At 40.2% G+C, this 20,821-nt stretch overlaps 1 protein-coding gene across 1 annotated transcript in view; it reads right to left on the reverse strand.

The window, feature by feature from the left end:
• The window catches only part of CUNH3orf20 (chromosome unknown C3orf20 homolog), a 65,494-nt gene extending 44,673 nt beyond the window's left edge, over positions 1–20,821 (reverse strand). Inside the window, exons 1-8 of the mRNA XM_070934359.1 lie at positions 20,215–20,821; positions 16,694–16,801; positions 13,131–13,262; positions 11,847–11,967; positions 8,646–8,837; positions 6,136–6,285; positions 4,450–4,570; positions 2,869–3,000 (exon numbers count right to left, since the gene is read on the reverse strand). Of these exons, the coding sequence (XP_070790460.1) occupies positions 2,869–3,000; positions 4,450–4,570; positions 6,136–6,285; positions 8,646–8,837; positions 11,847–11,967; positions 13,131–13,262; positions 16,694–16,801; positions 20,215–20,821 (1,563 nt within the window). The remainder of the gene's footprint in view (positions 1–2,868; positions 3,001–4,449; positions 4,571–6,135; positions 6,286–8,645; positions 8,838–11,846; positions 11,968–13,130; positions 13,263–16,693; positions 16,802–20,214) is intronic.

Consider the following 20,821-nt stretch of genomic DNA (forward strand, 5'->3'; position numbering starts at 1 on the left):
AAGCAGTAGGAGATGGAGAAGGAAACGACAAGCGACGATGACTTCTTAATCTAAAGAATGGGCCAATTAGCACCACGTGGCTGATAAATATGTCATTCAGCCACCCTGTGAAGGCATCCAGTGGAGTCATAAAACATTTTAATGCAAAGGCTGTCTTTCCACAAAAGTGCATCCACACTGTATAAATATTTTGGGGGAAGGGACCTAGCAATTTCCTTCTGGAAAGAAAGTTGTCCTTACTGCCGGTTTCGGCAAAGTTCCTGGGGGTGTTCTTTCAAAGGTCAATGGAACTCCAGGGAAGCAATTTGAAAAGAGTCAAGTGCAGTGTGCATTGTATACAGAGGGGGTGTAGGGGGAGAAGGGAACAAGATGGAAAGGTATAATTTGCCTATCGCTTTTATAGAATTCAGTTTTGCTGGTAAGCAGAAAAACTGGGTATAAGGTTATAACGGTATGATACTGTAATGAAATATAATAATAAGTTTTATTCAAGCATTAGAAGACAGGAATCACCTTAGCACAGGGGTCTGCAACCTTAAATACTCAAAGAGCCATTTGGACCGTTTCCCACAGAAAAGAAATCACCGGGAGCCACAAAACCTGGGTGGGCATGGCCAACTCAACGTCACTCACTCCCACCCAGTCACATGACACACACATCCCCCAGCCATGCTTACCCAGGTTTTGTGGCTCCTGGTGTTTTCTTTTCTGTGGTATACAGGTATCTCTCTCTCTCTCTCTCTCTCTCTCTCTCTCTCTCTCTCTCTCTCTCTCTCTCTCTCTCTCTCTCGCTCTCGCTCTCTCTCTCTCTCTCGCTCTCTCTCTCTCTCTCGCTCTCTGTCTCAGCCACAGCAGGAGGACAAAAGAGTCGCATGCGGCTTTGGAGCCGCAGGTTGCAGACACTTGCCTTAGCATGATACTCAATCATGCTTTCTGTTATCTATTAGTGTTGGTGCCTTCTTTGTTTCAACTTAATATGGTACAGGCAGTACAGGCAGTCCTTGACTTATGATCATAATTGAGCCCAAAATTTATGTTGCTAAGTGAGACATTTGTTAAGTGAATTTTTCCCCATTTTATGATCTTTCTTGACACAGTTGTTAAGGGAATCACTGCCGTTCTTAAATTAGTAACACGGTTGTTAAGTGAATCTGGCTTCCCCATTGACTTTCCTTTTCAGAAGGTCGCAAAAGGTGATCACATGATCCCAGGACGGTTATAAATATGAGTCAGTTGCCAACCGTATGAATTTTGATCACATGACAATGGGACTGTTGCAATAGTCATAAGTGTGAAAAATGGTCATAACTCACTTTTTTCAGTGCCATTGTAACAGTCACTAAGTGAATTATTGTAAGTCGAGGACTGCCTGCACTCTTCCTTCTCCCACTTTCCCTACAAATCCATCCTGTGAGATAGGCTGGCTGAGAAATACTACCTGGCCTAAAGTCACCCAGGGACCATTCATAACTGACAGTAAATTTGAACTAGAATCTGTTCTGACCCAGCCTTAGCAAGTACCGTATTCTTCGGAGTATAAGGTGCACCGGAGTATAAGATGCACCTTAGTTTTTGGGGAGGAAAATAGGGGGAGGGAATTCTGCCTACCAGGTATTCATCTGGCTAGTCCTTAGTCTGGTCAGCTTCAGCACATTAGTTTGCTCGCTGGTTTTGAGGCTGGAGCTTGTTGGGGCTAAAAAACAGCTTCAAAAGCACAGCTGATCATCGGAGGGAGCTCCAGTGACTAAAGTGGGCAAAGCGCGGAAGAGATAAAAGAAGGCAGCAGCTGTTCTGGATAGCCATTTTGGGCATCACCCGTCGCATTTTCAGCCTCCAAATGCGTCACAATTTCAGAAGGTGATTGGCGGCAACGTGCTTTGGCGATCCCCGCAGCCTTGAAGGGCTCTCAAATGGAGTGTTTGGAGACTGAAAATGCGATACACAGAGCCCAAAAACACAAGCCATTGTCGGTGGCAATCTCTGCAGCCAGGAAGAGGACACATGGAGGCCGAAGGGTGGGGGCCGGCGGGTGGGCGGGTTCACATTTGGAGTATAAGACACACCCAAATTTTCAGCCTCTTTTAGGAGGGAAAAAAGTACATCTTATACTCCGGAAAATACGGTAATGATAAGCCACTTACTCATGAGTAAAAACAAACTCCTTTTCAAACAGGGTAGGAACAGTCTTTTATTCACGTGGATAAACAAAAACAAACATAATTAGTCCCAGCAAACCTGGTTCTGGCCAAGGAATGCGAATTGCTTGCTGTATACGAGAAAATGAACGGTTGTCTGTGACAACCAGCCACTCCCAAAGCCCTACTATTTATTTCCCAGCCAGGGAAGGGCTGGCTAGCGTCCACATCTGCTTTTCCCTGAGAGCCAGCTTATTGCTTTCCTTTGCTCTCCTTTCCTCTCTGCGCATATGTGCATCTGGGATGTGCCCCATCTGGTTTTCCCCCTCATTCAGCTCAGGCCCCAAGGACAGCTGCCTCTCCACCTGGGGGAGGACAGAAGGCCCCAGCTGTGCCTCTGTCTCTGTTTCCTTATCAGAGCCTTCCCAAACCTCCGAAGCTGGCCCAGGCTCCCCCACCACTTCCTCCTTGTCTGATTCTGCAGCTAGCTCTGCTGGCAGCTAACAGGCCACAACAGGATCTTTCCAATGCTACTTCAATGCTTTCTCGACTGGGTCTCTCCTAGTAGGTCATTGGAGACACAAAATGGGCAAGCAGAAATTCTCCTGACATTTTATTAAGGTTACAGAATGCAGAGAGATCTTGTTATTGTGCCAGCTCTTTATTGGAAATCAGCCTTCTGTTTAAAAAACAACAATAAACACTGGGGGTGCTTTCATTAGGTGATTGGTACCTGCTTATCAGCTTTGCATCCATGCAGACATCCAGGTCTTATCAAAGATAAGGTGATGGTTTCATTCAAGGCAGCAAAAGTAATGGTCATGGAACTTTGGCTAAGAACCTTTAATTTTAACTGTTCATTTATCTAAGAAATACAAAACAAAACATAAATCAAAGTCATGGGGCAGATTCATACAGAACTGATACTTTCCCACTGATTTCATGTCTGACAGTTTTCTTAACTGGACTAGCAAAGATGCACATAGGCTGAAACTGACACATGCATTTACATCCAAGCAAACACAATCTGAGACAAATGGAAACTTCAAGTCTACACTAGATATTACATTAATTATACTGATGGTGGTATTACCTGGCCAACTTTGTCTAGACTGGAAACCTAAGCACCACCGTACCTGGTTAGTATTTCAGTGTGGAAAATCTAGGAAATATATTTTAGACTGAGATGATGTTGTTGGTGATGATGATCTACATCCTGGAAAGGAAAAAGTGGCAAACTCCTTCTAAACTTCTGTCAAGAAATTGCACTGCTGTGTTCACGTGGTTAACCAGGAATTGACCTTGGCTTGAGAAAATCTTAAACTTTTTAATTAATGAGTGACAACGTCTGTGAAGACATTCTTCACAATGTACAAAACGCTCTCATTGGTGTCAATAGAGGCTTTGAAATAAAAACAATCATTTTGCTCTAAAGGTCATGAAGCCCCCAGATTTCATATTCATATTAGAAATGTCAGGAAGCAAAAATAAACATCACATAACCCTATGGAACACTTTGCTTTTTTAATCACTTCTTGTACCATGGGTAGCATTGGGAAAGGAAGAATAAATCTCAAGCTCCCATGCAAAAAGACCTGCAAAAATCCAAATGAGAACTAATTAGCAGCAAAAGTGAGAAGGCTCTGTAACTGTGGCCACCTGGGAAAACCATTTTATTTCACTGTAATCTACTGTCTGTCTGTCTGTCTGCCTGCCTGCCTGCCTGCCTCAAATTCTGTTTTGTCAATGCATTTTTTTTTGTAAGGGTCCAATTCTTGAGAACAAGTATTACCATATGGTAGTAAGGACACATATTTTAAAAACATGTTTCAGTGTCTAGTGGCCAGTAGTGGGATTCCAGTAATTTAACAACCGGTTCTCTGCCCTAATGATTTCTTCCAACAACCAGTTTGCCAAACTGCTCAGAAAGTTAACAACCGGTTCTCCTGAAGTGGTGTGAACTGACTGAATCCCACCACTGCTGGTGGCAATGCACAAGGGTCTAAAATGTGGAAGTAGTAACTACAAAGAATCAATCCGAATACATCAGGGATGTCAAACTCATGGCCCGTGGGCCAGATGTGTCACGCACTGGCCATGCCCAGGCCCGGTTTAGCAAAGGGGGAAAAAGTTGCAATACATCACATGACACTGCTGTGACGATGTGTGTTTGACGCCCCTGGAATACATGCTCTCTGGTATTTGTAGAATCTGAACTCAATTGAAGTCATGACTGACCTAAAAACTGTACAGTAATTGTTTAAAAGTGCCAAAGCAATGGGGGTATCTCATTAGCAAGAGTCCAAATTCATACCTGAAAATCTAATGACTGTAGAACTTCTTTTCTGGAATACCAGTTCCAGCGATGGGTTAAATTGCCATATTTGTCTCTAACTATCCCACCTGACTGATTCATCAGTAACGCCACAGAAAAGCTAAATAAGGGGAAAAACAGTCAAGTCACAGCAAATAATACTATAAAGTTGCTGCTGAAGATGTTAACCAGTAATATTTTTGGCTTTTCTCATTGCAAAAATATTATAAGCATAATAAATATTGAGGAATTCAGTGGTCCTAAGCCCAGATTTCTGCCTCAGTGGATTGCTCTATTATACTGTATTTTTTATCCATTTAGTGTCCTTACAATACAACATAGCTATGATCAAGGGTGTTGGCTCCTATACATGGTGATGCCAAAATGGCAAAACAAAAGAGGTGATATCATGACACAGGCTCTGCCCTTTTGTATTTGTGATGTGATTACACACAAGTTCATACAGGATGTAATTTGCATCATGATGTATATTGCTCTCCTATCTACAGTATGGTCGTGATAGAATTATACCATGGTAGCTGAGTTCTTGCAAATATGAAGACTACGCAGTACACATATTTTAATATCATTGCACAATAGTGAATGTTGTTGTTAGATAAAATTGCAGTTAAAATAACACATTTCTATCTGAAATGAGGTCTTAATAGATGTTTCAAAGCCCCATTTCTATCTGTTCGAAGAACAAGTGTCATGAATATATATGCTAAACTCAAAATTGAGTTCCTCAGACTTTTAACTTATCTAACCCACCTAATGTTATATCTCCTTGAAGAAGCAGGATTTCCACTTATACTACCTAGCTCCCACTTCTTCTCTGTGGGGTTTCCCAAATTCCCTCAATTGTTGTGTACTCAGTGCTCTTTATTTCTCAGGAAATGTCTCATGCCATCATTTCAGGCCAAATTTTATGTTAGTCTCACGCATACCACTTCTGAAATGTATTCCAATTGCTCATCACTTTGTTGACCTTTTTCTCTCCTAGTTACACCATGTGGCATCATCATTAATTACACCCGGTGGGTTAAGCTTTTAACATAGGCCATTAATAGCTTGCCATATCACATGCTCCTTAAAGCCAGAGATTCAGGATATCTAATTACTTCACTTAGAAAAAGAGTGATGGATGGGAATCATAACAATAAAATAGCCAGATTAAATCAATCTAGTTGACCTGATTTTAAAAGTCCCATAACACTGATTAGTTATGTCACCTTGTACTAGTCTCTTTTCTGATTATTCATCTGTACAACTGAAATAATTTCCCTTTTACATGATAATTTTCCACTAATGAATGCATTTCTACGGGAATTCATTAATAACTTTATGTTTTTTGTGGTTACTATTACAAAATGAAATTTTGCAGCCACGGTGTTGAATGTACTAAACAGAAAAAAGATCCTGTGAAGAAATCACATAGAATTATGATGTTCTGAATGACCATACACTTCTCTTACAGGAAATTTGGCTAGTCTCAAGAGAACTAACATAATTTGAATGTAAATATGAAAATATTTGTTTCAACCATTGGTTTGATGGAATTGATCTAGTAATACACTAATATTTCTTTTGATTTAATAATTCAATGATCACCTATCAATTAATGGATGCTTTCCCTGTTGCATTTCTACCCACTTCAAACAATTAGGATCAATTAATGACACTCACCTTGATTTAAAGGAATAAGATAGACATGAGTGGCCTGGGGAAAACATGCCTAAAAATCCTTGAGTTGGAACATCCTGAAACAGAAAGGTGATTGCCTTTCCTATGCAGCATATGGGAAACTGGAAAACTGCAATATTTCCGGATGGATAACTTTGAATTAGGTCAAGTAATAGGACACATGAAAATGATGTTTACTTAGCTATTCATTCAGAGAGTATGGAAAATTCTTGGGCCCTTTGAAGTTGCAAGGTGATACTATCCTCAGTATGAGTCTAATAAACTAATGTGAGAGGATTAAAAAAAAAAAGTTTAAATAACACTGTGCTATAGATCTTCCTCAAGGGCAAACCTTGGATGACATCCTGCTGAACTTCCCACATTGGGCATGCTCAGTCACAGGGGACAATGAATGTAACTGACACCCCTTAATATTTCAGATCAAATGTGGTGACACAGTTCCTTCATAGCTTGGAATTATTTCATAATGCTTGGAGGAGAGACCCATATATTGAACTTTTCCTGCAGTTGCCCCTGTGTTTATGGTGCTCAGAAATCATCTGAAGGAAGCACGGAAGAGACTTAGTTTGCAAGGAGAAAGTTAAGAATTGGGAACTTCTCTGCATCAGCAAAAACCTTTTCATGCAACCCTGATGCAATCATGTTCGCGGGTAACTTCCAGTTATCACCCCATGCCCTAAGACTATTGTACCTACCTACATGCTGAACTTGGTCAACCTACAAGTAGTGAAATCTTTTCCAGTTTACAGCATAATACTTTCTAATGGAGCTCTGAACGGCTTATCCTGTCCTACAGCCTGCCTGAGAGACTATTTCCCTCTCACATTTTCATAACCATGCCATCACAGCAAATGAATCTATTAGCTAAAATAATGAACTGTTAACAAAGGGGTTATAAAGGCTTTCCATCAAGGCCTTTGTTTAAATCACATTGTTAAAAGAGAAAGAATCATTTGAGCCATCATAGTGATATGAAAAATAATGTGCTGCCTTTAAAAATTCCTAGTTTAGTGGCAAGATCAAATGCAGCATATTCTTCTGTGAAATAGTTCCAAATAAGCCATAGCCAAGTGGATGTCAAGGAAATTAAAAAGGGGGAAGGAGGGAGAGAGAGAAGGCAAAAGATTTGTAGAATTTAATTCTAGACTCATGTTGTGTGAAATGGAATGGATAATATTTAGTCATAGGAGTGCCAGCACAGACTCACAGCTTGTTCCAACATCCCCTTTAAGATTGAACTACACATGGCTTTAGTGGCACTAATAACTATCACTTTCTTGAGTTTGGAAAATTAAATTCCAAGTAGTTACAAGGGTGGTAGTAAGATTGGGTTACTAGATTTGGATGGTAAAAGTTGAGATGACCACCAACTCTTCCCCTCCGGTCGTGGGACACTATCTTCCAGGTCCATTCTGCTTTTGCAGCAGGAAAATTGGGTCCTTTTGATTTTGACTTTACTCTGAACTGAGCAGCTGTCTCTCCTCACTTCTTCCATTGCTTCACCACATTTGGTACAGGGGTGAAATTCAGCAGGTTCTGACAGGTTCTGGAGAACCGGTAGCAGAAATTTTGAGTAGTTCGGAGAACCGGAAATACTACCTCTGGCTGGCCCCAGAATGGGGTGGAAATGGAGATTTTGCAATATCCTTCCCCCAGGAGTGGGGAGGGAATGGGGATTTTGCAGTATCCTTCTCCTGGAGTGGGGTGGGAATGGAGATTTTGCAGTATCCTTCACCAAGCCACGCCCACCAAGCCATGCCCACCAAGCCACACCCACAGAACTGGTAGTAAAAAAAATTGAATTTCACCACTGATTTAATAACATATTCATAAAAGAAGTGTGGAGCCAACTTTTTCATCAGGAGGTCTCTGACCTCAGGGGGTTGAATCATTCAATCAGTTCCTTCAACCAATACCTGAGGAAGAGGCAGACAGGGACTATTAGAGTGTAATTAAGAGTAAGAATCCTCTTAATTGCATAGCATGCACACCTCTGGGCAGATGTTTGGCTTTGATGCTCTTTCAGGAGTATTAAAGTTTTGAAAAAGAGAACAGTTCTAAGTGTACTAATTCTATTGGAGAAATAAATCCAGGTGATCTGGTACAATTTAGATAAGATGCATACCAATATCTTTCAAGAAAGTTTGGTCATGGCTAACCCATATATGAGGAGTGAGAGTCAAATGAAACTGATTTAGGATTGCTCCAATGTCATGTACTTTTCAATGATAGATATTTGAAGCATCTCATTGTAGTAGAGCAGTTATGACTAGGCCACAACCTCAGAACAAGGTGAGAAGTTCTTATTTAATGAAGGCTTTGAAATAGCAGCACTCAAATGCCTGGAAGTCACATAAAGGTGGCAGCTGGACCAAGAGAACAAATGGATGAGTGAGCAGCTGTTCACATGCCCTCAATACTACATACTTCTAACAGGTTTTAGTAAGTGTAACAATAACCCACCAATTTGCTCCCTGGCAAAATAAGGATACTAAATCAGAGATGTTCCATCAGGAATGGAAAAGAATAACTTTTTCAGTTTTGAACGTCTGATCTCAGAGGTTAATTGAGATAGGGAAGCTCTTCTCAAGGCCTGAGATGGTGACTTGTGCACAGTTGGATAATTCTTCAGTATTAGGGGTCTCACATGGCACTTTGCTATGGCTACAGACTTCTCATGTTCTCTAAAAGGAAAAGAAACAATGGCACCACTTCATGTTAGATATAGTACGGAGGAGTAAGAATCAGAACTTCAAGTAACACCATACTGAGCAAGCTAAGAGTTTTGAGGGTATTTTGTTTAACAACAACAATCACAAAAGCACTCCGACTCTAGAGATTAGCTCTGGCAGAGAGCTAGAATCCGAGCTTTTTAGGAAATTAAATCATATACCTTCCTGTGCACAGAGCCAGATGCAAAAGACAAATTGTGATACAGGGACATGCATGTAGTATCTCTTGGAAACACTTTAAAACAGCAGTGCATTTTTCTCCATTTGCATCACTGTACTTTATAGCTGATGCACAATTTTGGGGAAAGATGGATTGGTTTAAGGTGTTCCTGAAGGATGCTGTATGCACGCTCCACATGATCCAAATCTTCTTTTGCCCTTTCAATTTGGATCACTACACAATGCTATTATTTACATGTCTAAGGCCCAAGCTATAATCCTATGACAATTAATAGACTTTAAAGACAGATATGAAAGCTGCTTGCAAAATTACATACGTAAGTTAAACTGACGCTATGTGTCAGTACAAAAAGGCAAGGAAAAGAAAGAGTATTTGTTACTTGATCAGAAACTGAAAATATAAAATAATAACTCCAATATTATTACTTTTTTATTTTGACAGTCATAGAAAATGGAGATTAAGTAGAAATTCTCTCCCAACACACACACAGTTCCCAGAGCAATAAACTGTAATTAGCAAATTGTGATAGTAATTGGAAAGAGATAGAAGGCATTTCCATATCGCATCATTTCTATTCCCCAATCCTTTGGAAACAAGTCAGAAGCATCTGGGATCAATTCATTTCTGCACATCTCAAAATTGAAAGGTGAGCCAATCGATACTACCCCCCTACTATGACTTGTAATTCCTTATTATTTGTATTTAAAAGCCCCTGTAAACTGGGACAATAACAGAATAGCATGCTGTCAATGTTGCAACCCAATGCTTTTCTTAGTATCTTTTCCTAATGGTTGCATGGTAGGTGATGGTTAGAAAGGGAGAAATCACTCTAGATCAGTGGTTGAAATCTGAACCGGTTTACTACCAGTTTGCTGGCCGCGCATGCACACAGTGTGCCAAAAGGAATCTTGAGTTGGTAGAACTTGAACTTTTACTACCGGTTCGCCCGAACCACTAGTTTTTATTACTACCAGTTTGCCCGAACCAGAGAGAACCAGTAACATTTCACCTGTGCTCTAGATCAATATTTGAGGGATTGGGACCACAACTCAGCAGATTGCAGAGGCCCTTGGAAATTTCATAGTAATTATTGCGACAGGTTCAGGGTAGAAATGATAGCAAGAAGCCTCTGAGGGGCAAACTAATGCGTTCTTTGAACAACTGGAAGTTTTTAAACGACTCGAACTCCCATTTTTTTGCAGGCCCTTATATAGAACTTCAAGATGTTTTAACAGTTGGAATAAGGTATGAGGTATTTCTGAGAGAAAAATTGCTCCCGCTTCTCCCCCTAAAACTTTTCATCTGCCCAAAAAGGCCCCAAAGTTCCATTTTAGATTGATTTGGGATTGCAGGTATGCATTTACTACTACAATCAAGTATATTTTCTTCTGTGTTTAGGGGAGATAAGTATGAGAATTTGACAGTTCACCTCTCAGAGGCTTTGCACTCTGTTCACACATCAATCATTTCTGCAAAATGTCAAAACAACAGCCAAAGTTAAGATGAAAAAGGATTTTTTTAAAAAAAATGTTCTTTAGAGATAGCCACCTGCTCCCATCCCACCCTCATTTTGGAATTTATCTCTTATGTTGACCAAATTAATTGCCCATTTTTCAGGGCTGGGAGAATGCATGCAGGTCACAGATGCCTCAGTCCTGTTCTAAGCCCTAATCTTGCAGAAAAAGAACTATCAAACAAGATGTAGACATTTTTCCGGATACAGTACAGTGTCAGTAATAATCCTCATTACCCCTGTACCTAAAAGAATGAGAAACGAAATCACTATCACCTACATATATTTGAAAATGTCAGTACTTATTGATGTTTTTGACTTTTAAAAACATATTTCAACACATAGATATTTGACCTACATCTTAACAACAATGATAGATAAAGGGGATATAATATAATAAACATCATGCACCATTTACTTTTGTGGTCCACTGTGTAATTTAAATAAATGTAAGTACAACTTTTTTATGTGGAAAAAGTGCATTCGTACATTGAATTTTACCTGAAGTAGTTAAAATTAAGAATCAGGGGCAAATGATTAGCAATAAAATTTAGACTTACATACAACTTCACAGTGCTTTCCAGCCCTTTCTAAGTGGTTTACAGAGTCAGTATATTTCCCCCAACAATCTTAGTCCTCATTTTACCAATTTTGGAAGGATGGAAAGCTGAGCCAACCTTGAGCCTCGTGAAATTCGAACTGCCAAATTGCAGATAGCAGAAGAAGCCTGCAGTACTGCATTCTAACCATTGCGCCATCACAACATTCTCATTAGAATGTCATTTCTAAGGAAGTGGGAAGAAACCATCTTACTGAAACTTCAAACATTTGGTTTGCTGCAGATTGAACAAGTCAATATAAATGCACAAATATTTGTAAGCATATCTGCAAGAAAGCAGCCTTACTTGTTTCTTTGTCTCATACTAATAGGGATCCTCTCTGCTCCAGGCCACTCATGCTCCATGGAATACATTGCTTTATCATATAATATATAAGATACAAATGCTGCAACCTGTTGATGGGCTATGTGATTTGCCCACATGTTCTTTCACTGTTTCCCTCTAAGCATCTCTTTGCCTTCAGATATGTTACGTATCCCAATTGGCATTTCCATATTGCTTATGGACAGAGCATACTGTGTCAGTTTAGATACCAAATTATTATAGAACTGAAGCATTTCTACAAGACTGCAATATGTGAAAGCTGCTGGTGCTTATTTGTTGTAGAAATAATGCATTTTCTTCCCTGATTGTTTGAAAAAGCTCACATTTGACGGCATAGTTCACGGAGCTTCTCCCTTGCTTCAGGACATGGATCAAATCTGTCAGATAAAATGGAGTCCTTGTCTTGACCAGTGGTGCTGCCACCCCCTTTGATTTTAAGCAGACCTATAAAAACATATTGAGAAATACAGTATTTTTTTTTTAAACCCTCCTCAAAGTTATTCTCTAAACTAAGTTTTCCCAACCTTGGCAACTTTAAGAAGTGTGGATTTCTTGATGGTTGGGGAAATCTGGGAACTGAAGTCCACTGGTCCTATAGTTACCAAAGCTGAGAAATGTTGCTTTAAACATATCATAAAAATATATTGTGACCAAATATTTTTTTCTTTCAAACCTTTATCAGATTTAATTTAGTAACTAAACATATTCTAAAAAGAGTTGGGGGGGGAACAGATAACAGAATTAACAGGGTTTGTTGTGCTCATTGTTTATTATTCTATATAGTTTATTAAGATTTTAATCCATCTGTAAAAATAATATTTAGTAATTTTTCAGGTTAACCTGTGTCTGCTGAAGATGTTCATGAGGCCATATGCAGAGGATTCAGCAATATCAACGTGTCAGGTAACTTCAGGCAATCAATGCACTCTTTTTAATGTTCTTGCAATGCTTGTTACTTGCGCCTGCTAGTTTGGTGCTGTTGACCCCTTTCCTAATGGATCCCACTGAGTACTTTGTCCTTAGCAGTGTTATTTGGGAACTGGTGAAGTCTTCCCCAAAGCCTTTGACCCTAAAAATTATTTGTGCTTTTCTAACTTTCTGGATAATGTTAATACTTCCCTTTTTGGGGCCCTATTCTATTTACAACCCTGCTGGTACAAACTCACTAAGTATGCTGTTTCAAAGAATAGCTGGTATTAATGACGACATGATAGCTGCCAGGCTCCAAAAAAACCAAGACAGACATGCTGAGTTTCTTCTAAGCAGTTTCCTTTATTGTTCTTCACCTACAGACAGAAATCTTGTCAAATTAAAGCAAACTACTTTCAACATTAAAAATATACTCTGAAAACATCTGGGGAGGAACTATCTTGATCTTCTTCCTCCCAACCAAACTATCTAAATTTCACTCTCTCTTGCTCCTCCCTCCTGGGAATCCAGACCACGTTCCATCACAACAGCAGTCAAATGCTTTCTCTCTGCCCATTGATCTTGAATACATATAAAAATGGCATTTGGATATCTCTCCTGCATCTCTCTTATTTTGCCTCTTCCCATTGGAATACCATGCTGTATTTCCATTCAGCACTCTTTGCAATGGTCCTTACCTGAGCTCTTCTGTGGTTTGACCTCTTTGAATGACAATGAAAAGCAAAGGCAGGATAATGACATTTGTTGTATGAGCTGGGTAGTGGAAGTTATAGGAATTGCTGGCCCCATTGGGGCTGCACCTCGCCCTCCTGTAGGCAGAAAAGATACTGTGGAGTTCATGTCATTATTGCAAAATACATTGTTTTTGAAATAAAAAGTGTGCTCTGGTACCATTGCTATTAATGAAAAAAGAAAGAAAATCCGGAAAACGAAGTGTTTGATTCCTAAATTCATAGGAACACTTCAAGAAATCTAAATTTTATGTAGATATGTGGTTAAAGTAGGAAACCAGATTAGTCAGAATGGCATTAATCCTGGTTATTTATTTTCTGGGGGTATGCCATCAAACATTTCTTTATATTAAACAAAGATTATGAGATAATTCAGTGCAGGAATTAATGTCAAAAGCCAAAGTTCTGTGTTTACGTGTAATTTTAGAATTAATTACACATATACCTTTCAGCTCCCTAAATAATTTCATCATCACCATCATTTTAGCCATTATCTATGCCCTGCAGGATGAAGGCCTCTTCCAAATGTTTCCAACCCATATAGTCCCAAGCTTTCTTCTGCCAATTGGGCCCGCAATACAGAATATTGACTGCTTCCTAATATGATTTGATTGCTTATTTGTACCGTATGACTATCATTAAGTGTTGTACCTTATGATTCTAGATGAATGTATCTTTTCTTTTATGCACACTGAGAGTGTATGCACCAAAACAAATTCCTTGTGTGTCCAATCACACTTGGCCAATAAAGAATTCTATTCTATTCTATTCTATTCTATTCTATTCTATTCTATTCTATTCTATTCTATTCTATTCTACTCTATGAGAGCTAGTTTGGTTAAGGAAGCAGGCTAAAAATTGGGAGATTATGTGTTCTAGTCCTGCTCTAGTCTTATTTTAGGCATGAAGCCAGCTAGGTGGCCTTGGGCCAGTCAGTTCCTCTCAGCTCTAGGAAAAAGGCAATGGTAAATCACTTCTGCAAAACCTTGCTAAGAAAACTGCAGGGACTTGTCCAGACCGTCTCTGAGAATTGGACACCCTTGAATAGAAAAAACAAAACAAAACAGAACAGCCTTTTCAAAAGCCAAATTATATGTGTTGCCATAATTAAATGTGTTCCTCCTAAAAATCTGCTAATGGATTCTATTCCCCAGAGCCAGATAATGTATGAGTTCCCTTAACAGTCTTTTAAGATTTTAGGCATTACTGTGGTGCTAACTTTGCTATAATAGCAAAATGACTTTTGGTACAATATTTACTCCGAAATAGCTCCCATTGGAGCTTACCTTTAAGTAAGGGAATAAAAGAAAGCTTGCAATCTTAAGGTTATACTTACAGTCCCACACTTGGGTGTATTTTCCACTGAATTCAATGAGATTTATTTCTCAGTAGATACATATAGAGTGGCCTAGTCAGGTTACAATTCTAGGCATAATTAAATGGAAGTGTGCCACTGACATTGCAGTGATTTTTCTGAATATACAGCCACGGGACTGCCCTTCAGGATAGCACATTTTTGTATGTGAAAGTTTAGTTCATATATTTTCAAAATTATCCTCTCTCATACAAAAGAATCATGGGTATTTTCAGAACCTGAGAAGTATGCTTTCGGTGTTCGATGCTCTATGAGCTATTTGACTCTGGTGTAGAAATAATCTTTGAACTGAAATCTGAATTTTCAACTAAATTAGAGGGGAGTTGGATACCATCTTGCCCAACTCATATTTGGTGTAAAAGAACTGAAATCTTTAGTATTTAAGGAGAAAGCTTCCTAACTTCTGCTTGAAGGTATTCCACTGAAAAGTGATACTATTATTCTAGAGCAAAAATCCAGATCCAAGGTTAGCAGAATGAGAAACAGAACCAATGTAAGGAAAATACAGTAGGGGAAAGAAAACATATGGGAGTAAGTGATAAGAAGAAGTTAGGTAGACATACACTCATTAGGTATGGAATTTAAAACAGAGTAACTTTTTCAAATGGTCAGAGTAACGTGGCACACCACATTACCAGGGCAATCCTGCAAAATCAGCCTGTGACATGGCTTATTTTTAATTTTATGTAATTGTTCCATTTATGAATAATTTTTCACCTCATTGCATCTTTGGCATTCATGATAAGCTCCAGTTTTAATGACAAGGCAGAAGAACGAAAACGTAAGGAGAAGAGACTGAAGCTACGGATGGACTTGAATAAATGTGTATTGTTGTGCTGTATGTGGGTCCATGTGTGTTCGTGCATGATAAAAGAGCCTTGGTGGCGCAGCAGACTAAGTAGCACTTAGCTGCCAGCTGCCTGCAATTATTGCAAGTTCAAATCTCACCAGGCTGAAGGTTGACTCAGCCTTCCATCCTTCCGAGGTAGGTAAAACGAGGACCCGGATTGTGGGGTCAATAAACTGACTTTGTATAAAAAAGAACACCACTTAGGGGGGACCGAAAGCCCTACTAAGCAGGTATATACAAAAGTATGAAGGCTATTGCTTAACTCATTGTAAGCCGCCGTGAGTCTCCAGAGAAGGGCGGCATATAAATCGAACAAATAAATAAATAAATAAATAAATAAATAAATAAATAAATAAATAAATAAATAATTCAGGCTACAATTGGATAAATCCATTAGACATGAAGAGATTTAGCCTTATATGACATACCTAACAAAAATAGTTGAACCAGAGAGCATGCATGAAGGATGGGGAGAGCAGGGGCCTGTGGTGGCGGGAGGGGGGGGAATCCACACATAATTCCCTCATGTTAATCCTCCAAGTGTCTTCCTTTTTTAGGTATTATGACTGTCTGATAGTCACACATAAACCAGTCCTCCGTGGCTTGCCTTTAACTACCTCTTTAAAGCTATCTGCTACAGGGCAGCCAAAGTGAATTGCCTGTCTCTGAATTTATTTTAAAAGTGGGAAAAGAATTATTCTGCTTAGAACTGTAGTGACACCGAGGGAGGTGAGGATTAACCTTCCCCTTCCAGAGCATTCCGAACTGCATTTACTGCATTTGAAAGCGCTCCAAGGAAATGCTCCAAATTATCTTGTCTTTTCTCATTATCTAGGCCCTGGCAAATCCATTACACATTACTAGTGTTTATGTGAAGGATCATTAAAATGTCACCCCTCCTCAGCAGTGAGACAATATAGCCCATTTCCTCTGTGGAGTATTTTGTAACCTCATTTTGCACAATGTGCATCATTGTGAGTCTTTATTATCAATCTGGGTTCCTGCATCACTAGAGTTTAGCGTTCGGAAGAGCATAGCAAAGCTGGGAGGGCAAGAAGTTTTAAACATGATGACAATAACAAGCTAACTGCACCTTCTACTCAGTTAAAGAATCAGAAGTCTTCTGGAAATTTTGAGAGATATCTTGGTACCATTTGTACTATTCATTTCCAACTTGACCCACGTCTCAAGTTTCTAGAAAGGAAAGTACACAAACTACAACAGGAATAGCAGATGATAATTTCCAGGGATCCAAATGCATGGTGAGTCCATTTCTTCTCTGACCTTTCCTTCTGGGTTCTTTCATAAGCTCCACTGCTTCCTCCCGGGATTTGGGACTTAGTTGTTGACCACTTTCCAGGAATCGTTTTGCAATCTCATCAGCGTTGGGACCTAAGAATGAAACAATGACCATATATTCCAGTGATAATTCAGATCTACAAACAGAACTTACACAGAAAAGCATAATCAGCATAATGAAAGCTAGTTTGGTTTGGTGCTGGCCAAAAAACCAGGAGCTGACTGAATTCTAGGCCTCCCTTAAGCATGAAAGCTGGCTGACTGACTTTGGGGCAGTCATTCTCTCTCAGCCCAAAATGACAATTTTCCTGGGGTGGTATGTGTGTGTGTGTGTGTGTGTGTGTGTGTGTGTGTGTGTGTGTGTATATATATATATATATATGTTTTCTCAGGTTTTCGCGGGTGTTTGTATGTAGGTCTTTGGTTATTCGGGTCTTCTCCCACGTAAAATTGGAAGTGACCAAAGACCTATATATATATATATATATATATATATATATATATATATATATATATGTGTGTGTGTGTGTGTGTGTGTGTGTGTGTGTGTGTGTGTGTGTGTGTAGGTCTTTGGTTATTTGGGTTTTCTCCCACGTAAAATTGGAGGTGTCTTGGCAACGTTTCAACGAAGTCTCATTCGTCATCTTCAGGCTGGTGTTTTCGGCTTCGTGCTTCTAGGAGCAATTGCTCCTAGAAGCACAAAGCCATCCTGAAGATGATGAATGAGACTTCGTTGAAACGTTGCCAAGACACCTCCAATTTTACGCAGGAGAAAACCCGAATAACCAAAGACCTACATACAAACACCAGCAAAAACCTCAGTATATATATATATATAAGTGTTTTTCTATCGAGACACCTGGTCTACCCCAACATGTGGGAGGGGGTATTCTGTTCCCTTTCGCCTTTCAGCTCCAATCCAAGAGCCCTCAAGCAGTCACATTCATGACAAACCATTTTATACCAAATTTATATTTTGCAGATAAAGAAATAAAGGGAGACTAGTATAGATCTATTTCAAGCTTTTTAGCTTTCATCAGCTAGCCATACCCTTACTCGGATTTGAACTTGGGCTTCCTGCATGTTAGGCAGTTGAATTAACCTCCTGAACCACAAGTTCTCCTCCCTTCATCAGCTTGAGCCAGGGGAAAGATTAAGGAGTTTGGCTGAACTTGCGAGAAAGGTTTTTCTACAATGTGTCTCCCTGGACAGAAAGGCGAGGAACTTGATGGTGCTGGAAAGGTAAGACACATGTCTCAGGGCCCAACATGTCCCACCCCAATGGCAATAGCAGCCTGGCTGCTTCCTTTCCCCACCATTTCTTTATTGAGAGGGGTGGCAGGTGGCTTCTCGCCCGCCCCACCTGCTACCCCCAAATTGCACCCTAAAGGGGGTGGGTGGGGGTGGGTGGCTAAGTGAGGGGCAGGAGCCCTGTCATGCCCGACGGTGGGGGGGGCAAGAAACAGCAAGGGGAGCTACGTCTCGCTCCACGCATCTCACTTCTCCCCCGCCCCACCTGCCAGAAATGAGTCTTTGTGAAACTTGTTGCGCCGCTGCCACCACCTTGTAGAGCAGGACTCTGCAAGGCTTGTGCCGTTGCATGCAGGAACTGCAGCACAGCCGCGAGGTTCGACATACTGGCACAGCCACAAACGGCAGGATGCCAGCTGTGCCATTATGATGAAGCTCATGGCGGTGCTGCAGTTCATGCATCCAACGGCACAAGCCTTGCAGAGTCCTGCTCCACGAGGAAGCAGTGGCGGCAGGAGACATCAGGGCAGCGGCCAACGTGAAGAATGGGGAGGGGAGGCAATGGCAGCAATGGGACATCCAGTCCCACGCTTACTGCCTCCTGCACCCCCAAAATAATAAGACTCCCCACCCCGATAATAAGGCCAAGCCCTTATTGGGGGGGGGGTCAAAAGAAAATAACACCCTGTCTTATTTTCGGGGAAACACGATATATACACATACATACATACATACATACATACATACATACATACATACATATATGTTTTCTTTTCTTTTCGTAGGCCTTTATGTGTATTTTTCTTTAGCCAGGTTCTTCCTACGTAAACCAAGATTTTTATGCAGCCCTAGTTCAGTGAAATCCCAATCCACTAGTTTCTAGGCTTTTTTTCCAGCAGCCAGCAAGCTCCCTGCTACCCTAGAAACTAGTGGATTGGGATTTCACTGAACTAGGGCTGCATAAAAATCTTGGTTTACGTAGGAAGGACCTGGCTAAAGAGAAATACACACACACACACACACACACACACACGTGTATATATTGTGTGTACATGCATATGTATATGTATCACAATATAATGTCTTGCTTTAATAACAAATATTGTTGCTTTTACTTTCCTTAATAAACCAAGTTCCTAACCCTCATTATTGAGGACTACTGGTGAATATGCTACAGAGGATCTTTCCTGAGGCAACCAAAAATTATTCTGAAACCAGCTCTTGTTTTCATTAAGTTTTTACCCTGGTGTGTGTGTGTGTGTGTGTGTGTGTGTGTGTGTGTGTCCGTCCATCCATCCATCCATCCATCCATCCATCCATCCATCCTGTGGTATCACCTGCACAACAGGCAAGGGGTAGAGCTTCCATTGTGAGACTTATTTTGTCATTCTGATGAAACTATCAATTTTTGCAAGGAATCCCATAGTGGACATGATAATTACAAGATATGATATAATCAGATTTGATTTCAAAATAAGATTACTGAACTTGCAAAACTTATTCAGAGTGAAGCCAATGTTTCTTTCATCACTCTGAGTTGGTGCCAGAGTAAAAGACATAGCTGTCAAATTAACCTTGCATTTACCTTCATGAAACAGTGTTGTCACTACATATTTGCTATGCTGTTGTCGTTATTAACTCATCTCTCCACTCCTAGAATTATTTTTTATCCTAATCCCAAAATGTTGCACAGGGCTCCAGAAAAATATTTCCAGTCCACATTCCAGTATGATCTGAACCAGGGGTGAAATCTACTTACCTTCCCTACCAGTTCGGAAGTGCGCACACCATTGTCACATCCTATTTTTGATCCTCTGCACATGTGCAGAAGGCTTTGCACATGTGCAGAGGGTTAAAACCAGGAAGTAACAACGTCTGGGCTTCTGCCGCTACCAGTTCACCAAACCACATACCGCCAGCGCGAGCCAGACAAAACCGGCAGGATTTCACCACTGATCTGAACTAGCTCCTTCAACATGAATCCTATTGGGAGTTTCCTCCTCCCTATATGCAATGAACATATCACAAGCAGCCAAATATATATGTATAATTCATGTTTTGGGGTGTTTTAGCAGAATTCCTTGTCATTAACAGCTCTTATTTCCCTTCTAACTGCATGGAACTAAACACACTTGATGCATTGCATTTAGTCTTCCCACATATACCAAAGCCTTTTGGCTGAATAGGTTCAAGTCCTCCAGATAGAATTCCATAGGTTATGGCAGACAAACAAACTCTTAACTAAGGGGTCTCACCAGCAACGGCATCAATCATTATCTTCATCTTTAACTTCAGAAGTTCTGTCAGGAGATGTATGGACCGCTTTTGGAATTTCATGAGCATCGGCTGGCTTTCAAGTGAAACCACATAATTAGCTCTTCTCGCTGAGGGTGTAGCACCCACCTTTTGAATTCTTGATATAGTTGAGGCCAGCTCAGCCTCGTCATAGGGGAGGAATTTGACAACTGGACAATATAAACCAGTAAAAGATTTTCTTGGTGCTATCTCTATGAGCTCATCCCAGGTAAACTCAAATATGTTCCTGACACCTCGTGGCACATGGAAGCCCATTTTCTGCCATGCGATAAGCATGTGTACCATATCAGCCAAAAGCTTTGGGGCCTTGGCTTTCATTTGCTCGAAATCAAGATTTTTATGTTCCTCTGTCTTTTGCTCATCTTTTGGCTCATCTTTTTGTTCAGCTTTCTGTTCACCTTTCTGTTCAGCCTTCGGTTCAGTTTTTGGTTCAGTTTTTGGTTCAGATTTCGGTTCACTCTTAAGATCATTCTTATGGTCAGATTTATGTTCATCCTTTTGATCAATTTTGGGGCTACTTTTTGTGTCAGACTTTTGGTCGTTCAT

The sequence above is a fragment of the Pituophis catenifer genome, unplaced genomic scaffold (genome assembly GCF_029215685.1).
Source record: "Pituophis catenifer annectens isolate HBS135680 unplaced genomic scaffold, rPitCat1.0.hap2 SCAF_2, whole genome shotgun sequence".
NCBI classification, from domain to species: domain Eukaryota; kingdom Metazoa; phylum Chordata; class Lepidosauria; order Squamata; family Colubridae; genus Pituophis; species Pituophis catenifer.